Below are 5,919 nucleotides of genomic sequence, written 5' to 3' on the forward strand. Positions count from 1 at the left end.
TAGCCTGGGTTGCAGAGTTAAGTTTATGATTATGAAATAAAAGCTAAACAACAAAAAATAAATAAATAAAAATAAAGAAATCAGTATTAATTATTAGATGCTTAATAGTGTGCTTAGACCTGGGGTTAAATTTAATGAAATCATAGGTGGTACTTTTTGGTTGTTATACTTATGTTATTTTAATGATTTTTCTTAAGGTGGTAACAGAGAGAAAATTGATGTTATGGGCCTTCTGACTGGACTAATTGCTGCTGGAGTATTTTCGATTATTTTTGGATTACTGGGTTACTATCTTTGTATCACTAAGTGTAACAGGCAACAGCATCCAGGGTAAGAACCAAGTGAAAATATTTAATTCACTTTTATACATTCTGTACTGTATTTTTAAAAGGATTAAAAAATGGCTGCCTATGTTTTTAAATAAACTTGATTTTGGAATAATTTTAGATATACAGGAAAGTTGCAAAGATCACACAGAGAGCTCCCATATATCTTTCACCCAGTTTTCCTCATTGTTAACATCTTATGTTACCATAGTACATTTTTAAACTAACACACTGATGTTGGTACATTGCTATTAACTGAACCCCAGACCTTATTTAGATTTCACCAGTTTTCCATCATTGCCGTCTTTCTTCTCTAGGATCCAATCAAGATACCACATTGCATTTAGCTGTCATGTCGCCCCTAATCTATGACAGTTGTTTCGTTGCCTAATTAACACTTACATAAAAATTTAAAAGTGCTGTTTTTAAGGTCCTTCAAAAGAATACAAGAATCGGGCTGGCCGAGTGGCTCAGTTGGTTAAGAGCTCGCTCAAGAGTGTGAGCTCTGAGCAACAGCAGTTCGATTCCCAGCCTGAGTTGAGTAGCCGTTGAACTGCCAACAGGTAGCAGGATGGCTCAGCTAAAAAAAAAAAAAAAAAAAAAAAATTTAAGAACTCTAGATATCTCTTATTTTAAAAATAAGATTAGTTATACTTAATGTTGGTACAGTATAACGCTGTGTAGTTGACAGATCATTTTTACATCTATTGTCTCCCTTTGATCCTCACAGCAGCCCTTTGAGTTAAAGGGGACATTTCACACTAGGTTCACCAAACATTCTCCTATGTTGGGATTAACATTCAAATACTTACTAAAGTACTTTTCATCTATTGTCCCAAGAAATTCTTCCAGCCGAGTTATTTGTTCTCTTTCTATATTTTGTAAGTCTGGAAGTGGGGGAAGGGTGAGGAAATATTTGAGAAAGAAAAGAGTGAAAAATAAGATCATTGTCAGAAACGTTTGTCTCATTCCACTGTAAAAAACATGCCAAGAAATGGGAAACAGGATCTTTTCATTTCTTAGTTTCTGTAATTTATGGAGCAAAGTAGGCATAATATGACGTCTGTTTATTTGAGATGTTATTGGTATATACTTTCTGATTTCAATCATTTAAAATGTATGTAAGAAATGGCTGTGTAGGTATTTAATGACTTTGATGCAATTTTATATTTTTTCTATAAAATTTTGAAAGTCAACATGCAAAAATGTATTTGTTCAAATAAAACATCTTTCTCTCCTGTTCCATATAAACAAATATAACTTTTGTCACAAGCTAATAAACGTGGCAAGTGACTAGCCTATGAAAACATTCCAATTTCCTAACAGAGGAGGAATTGTGTTAGGCCCTCTAAGTAAACTTGTAATGCTCTCAATCACCTCTCAACTTGAAGGGCTGATTATCCAGTTCCTACCTAGATTTACACAGATCTTTTCTTTTTCTTCTCTCTCTTTCTCATCTCCTTCCCTCCAACTTCAGATCATTATTACCTCCAAAGGAAAAGGCGTTTTAAGGTGCAAATTGACTGACTTAGTTTGGAAAAGTTTACAGAATTTTGTGTCTGCTCAACTTTCTCATGTTGGGAAGAATATTATAAATATTGACTAGAAGTTGTGGATTACCTATGAATTTTCATTATCTTCTTAGCCATAAGTATAGAAATTTAATTTATGCATAGATACTTCATTTACAGTCAGCTTCACAGTCTAAACAGATCAATTTACTAATGTTTAAATTGTCATTTTGTAATTGGCAAGTGAGAAGGGAAAAACGTAGGTTCAAAACACTAGACCCTGCATGTCTATTTTGGCTGGTGTTGCTGACAAAGATTTGTGAAAATGGTGGGACTTGAATGAGGACATATTAAAAAAATAAAAGTACATTGTGCTTAGATCAATAGATTTGGGGAAACACATAATGTGAGAAAGGAAACAATACCAGTGAAAGCACAGAGACAGGACAGAATTCATTGCACATACAGAGGAGTGTTACAAAAGAGGCTACCTTGGCAAGAGCAGAGAGCTATAAAAAATAAGGCGAGGCCAGAATAAGGGAGGCTTTGAAAAGGAGGCACAGGAGTTAGAACTCGATTCGATGGAAAGAAGGCTGCAGAGTAGACTTTCACAGAGAAGGGTGATGTGATGAAAGTGCTGTTTAGGAAGGATCTATCTATAGGCAGCAGGACTGCAGAGAGGAGCAGAGGAGACAGACAGGCATCAGCTGTTGTGATTATCTCTGTGGTATCAGTTTCCTTTGGCCTGGAGTTGAGCTGCCTTTCAATAAAGCCTGGATGGTTTCACATCATACTTTGAGAAAGCTTGTTTTGAGGGGATTTGTTTGTTTGTTTGTTTTTTGTTTTGTTTTTCAATTTTTACTGGAGAACAGTGTGTTTTTCCAGGACCCATCAGCTCCAAGTCAAGTAGTTGTTTCAATGCAGTTGTGGAGGGCGCAGCTCAGTGGCCCATGCGGGGATCGAACCAGCAACCTTGGTGTTATGAGCACTGTGCTCTAACCAACTGAGCTAACCAGCCACCCCGAGAGAAAGTTTTCATGCAGGAGCAGGAGAAAGAGGGAATTAGATTGTTTTGAGTCCTTAATATAGTGTTCTAGACACTGCTTCACATACGAAATCTTTCTTAAGCCACACAAAGCCACTCTGTTGAGGTAGTTATTATTATCCCCACTTTACAGAGGAAGAAACTGAGTTAGGTAACTTGCCTTTAAAATTGTTGTTATATTAATAAATTTGCTTCAACTTTTATAAAAATAGTCAGTTGGGTTTTTTAATATTGCCATCTTAACCAAAAAATGTGTTTTCAAGACCTAAATGCTGTCTCTCTGTTTAGTTCTTCAGCCACCTACATAAGAAGGGGCCAGCATGCTCCCGCCATCCTTTTCAGGAGACCTGAAGAGGCTGTCTTGTTTCCATCGCCACCTTTATCGGAAGACACAGGATTACCTTCTTATGAACAGGCAGTGGCACTGACCAGAAAACACAATATTTCGCCACCACCACCATACCCTGGGCCAGAAAAAGGGTTTAGGGTGTTTAAAAAGTCCATGTCGCTCCCATCTCACTAAGCCCACCTTGCCGTCTTGGTGATACAGGAGATTCATGTTATTTGAATGGTTTGTTTTCCCTGAATCAAAAAAAAACATGTCAGTTCAGCCCTTTATGACAAACTGCAAGATGTAAAGGAGGAATAAACATGAGTGCTACACAAGAGAAGTTCTGTTGGCGTCTTGGACCTGAATTTTTCATCATTGTCAGCTTGATAAGAAACATTGACTCTGTATCTTGCAGTCGAGAAGACAGCACTTTGTTGTTTATTTTTACAGTTCAAAAAAATTTGTGTTATGGATGTCATAACTAGAATTGGTGAACTATTTGTTGTATCCTTTGTGCAGACAAAGGTTGTAGATTTTTTGTGTTGGATATATAAAAAGTAAGAATTTCTAATTCAATTATCCCAAGTCATAATATTAGACCCTCTTTTTATTAGGATTTCTTTTTGGTTGGAAATACTTCACAGAATTTGACATTTCAATATAAATTGGTGGCCTTGATATACTTGGTTTTATAGTTTAAATTATTGCATAGCATTCATCATGTTTTTCAGGTTTCCATGGTTAACTCTTGCTATCAGTCATGCTTCATTATGAGGAATGGGATCAATGGTTTTCTCTTTCTTAAAAAAAAAACAAAAAAACAACACTTGCCAGGGATTTTGCTCTTCAGAGGGTTGCAATGGCAAGGATTTGCAATAGTTGCTATACTAACAAATAAATAAATAGGCCTCAAACCTAGGAGTGACTAGAACTTGACAAAGTAGCCCATGTTTCTGACGAGTAGACATATCATACCCATCTTCATTGTTAAATTATCTATATATGACTATATATAATTATTTATCTTAAAACTTTGTTGAATCTTCTAAATAATAGCTTGAGAACCTAAAAAAAAGTAATTTACTTTTCTGCTGTTAAAATAATATTGATTAAAGAGGATTAAAATAAGTGCAAAGTGCAAGGTGCAAAGTTACTTGAGACAAAGTGTTTATGTAAAGCCAAGGTATGACAAATGGTATAATTTTTATAGGTAATGTAGGTGGCTTTAAAAAGAGCACCTTTCTGGGGTGGCTGGTTAGCTCAGGTGGTTAGAGCATGCTGCTGATAACACCAAGGTTGCTGGTTCGATCCCCGCATGGACCACTGAGCTGTGCCTTCCTTAAAAGAGTCAGCTATGTCATTGTAGCATGAAAGCAATGTGTAACCAATGACTATGGCTGTTCCCCAATAAAATAAAATAAAATAAAAAGACCACTTTTTCTAATCATATGTAAATGTTGCTAAATGAGTTATTTGGAACAAAGAATATTACTACGGTCACCTTTGAAGTACTCCCCTTGGGAAGCTATGCACTAACGCACCAAATGAGTTGTTTGGGACAAGGCAACCCCTTGTATCTCTTAATGTCTGGACACAAAACACCGCAGGTAATCATTTTAATTTATACTTTGTCTCTTCTAATCATATATATACAACCAGTGTCTCCTTAATAACGTAGTAGAGCTATAAACTTCTGGAGTGTGTGCGTACAAATTTATGTGGGTGGGTGTGTATGTATGTGTGAATTTGTTTCTTCCTTACAGGAGCTCAAGAAATATTCTCCTGAGAAACAATAGGAAATTCTGTTCTATATGTTTTTGTTAGACATTGCATTTCCCTATTATTTAAGACCATTTATAAAATTGTATTTTATTTTATAATTTTTATAGAGGGGAGACTAAAACCCACATGCATTTGATCATTCTTTCCAAATTAAATGTTTAGAAAGCATATGTCATATTATAGTGTGAATGTATGTGTCTCTCCTTTACAACAGCATGATCTTAAGGCAGATAAAAGCAAGACCTTAACCATTACAGACTGACTACCAAAGACGTTTTAGATTCTTGTGTCTCTTCTGTTGCTGGTCCCAAAGAACTCATTTAGCAACATTTACATATAATTAGGAAAAGTGGTCTTTTTAAAGCCACCTACATTACCTATAAAAATTTTATTATTTGTCATACCTTGGCTTCCCATAAGCACTTTGTCTCAAGTAACTTTGCACCTTGCACTTTGCACTTATTTTAATACTCTTTAAAAGGTCAGAGGCAAACTCTGCTTTGCTCACTTTGTAACAGAGTAAGGCATAGAAGGGTAACTTGCCTCAAATCTAATATGTTGGAGAAAGCTAGGCTTAGAAGGAGCAAGCATACTTTTCTAGGCTCATCTTGTACCTATAGAATTACACTGTCTCACATTATGAAATCCAGGGATCTTGTTACTTAATTCTAAATCAGTATGAGATATTTGTAAGCATTTGTCATATATACATAAATGTATTTAGGCATATATATATATATATATATATATATATATATGCATTCTTACACACATGTATTTCTTACGATGAATAGAAATACAAGATATGCTATATCTTATTGAATCATAATTTGAACTATTCCACAAACTTGTTTACTTCCTTTGCCTCATAAGAGTCTAACTGCAAAGCTAGCTTCAGAACCTGTGACAGCCCCTTCCCCCACA

The 5,919-nt window shown here is 35.5% G+C and overlaps 1 protein-coding gene across 1 annotated transcript in view; it reads left to right on the plus strand.

The window, feature by feature from the left end:
- The window catches only part of PRRG4 (proline rich and Gla domain 4), a 13,418-nt gene extending 8,887 nt beyond the window's left edge, over positions 1–4,531 (plus strand). The window contains exons 5-6 of the mRNA XM_019639490.1: positions 198–330; positions 3,171–4,531. Of these exons, the coding sequence (XP_019495035.1) occupies positions 198–330; positions 3,171–3,405 (368 nt within the window). The 3' untranslated portion in view covers positions 3,406–4,531. The remainder of the gene's footprint in view (positions 1–197; positions 331–3,170) is intronic.
- Positions 4,532–5,919: the final 1,388 nt, after the last annotated feature.

The sequence above is a fragment of the Hipposideros armiger genome, unplaced genomic scaffold (genome assembly GCF_001890085.2).
Source record: "Hipposideros armiger isolate ML-2016 unplaced genomic scaffold, ASM189008v1 scaffold_44, whole genome shotgun sequence".
Classification (NCBI taxonomy): Eukaryota; Metazoa; Chordata; class Mammalia; order Chiroptera; family Hipposideridae; genus Hipposideros; species Hipposideros armiger.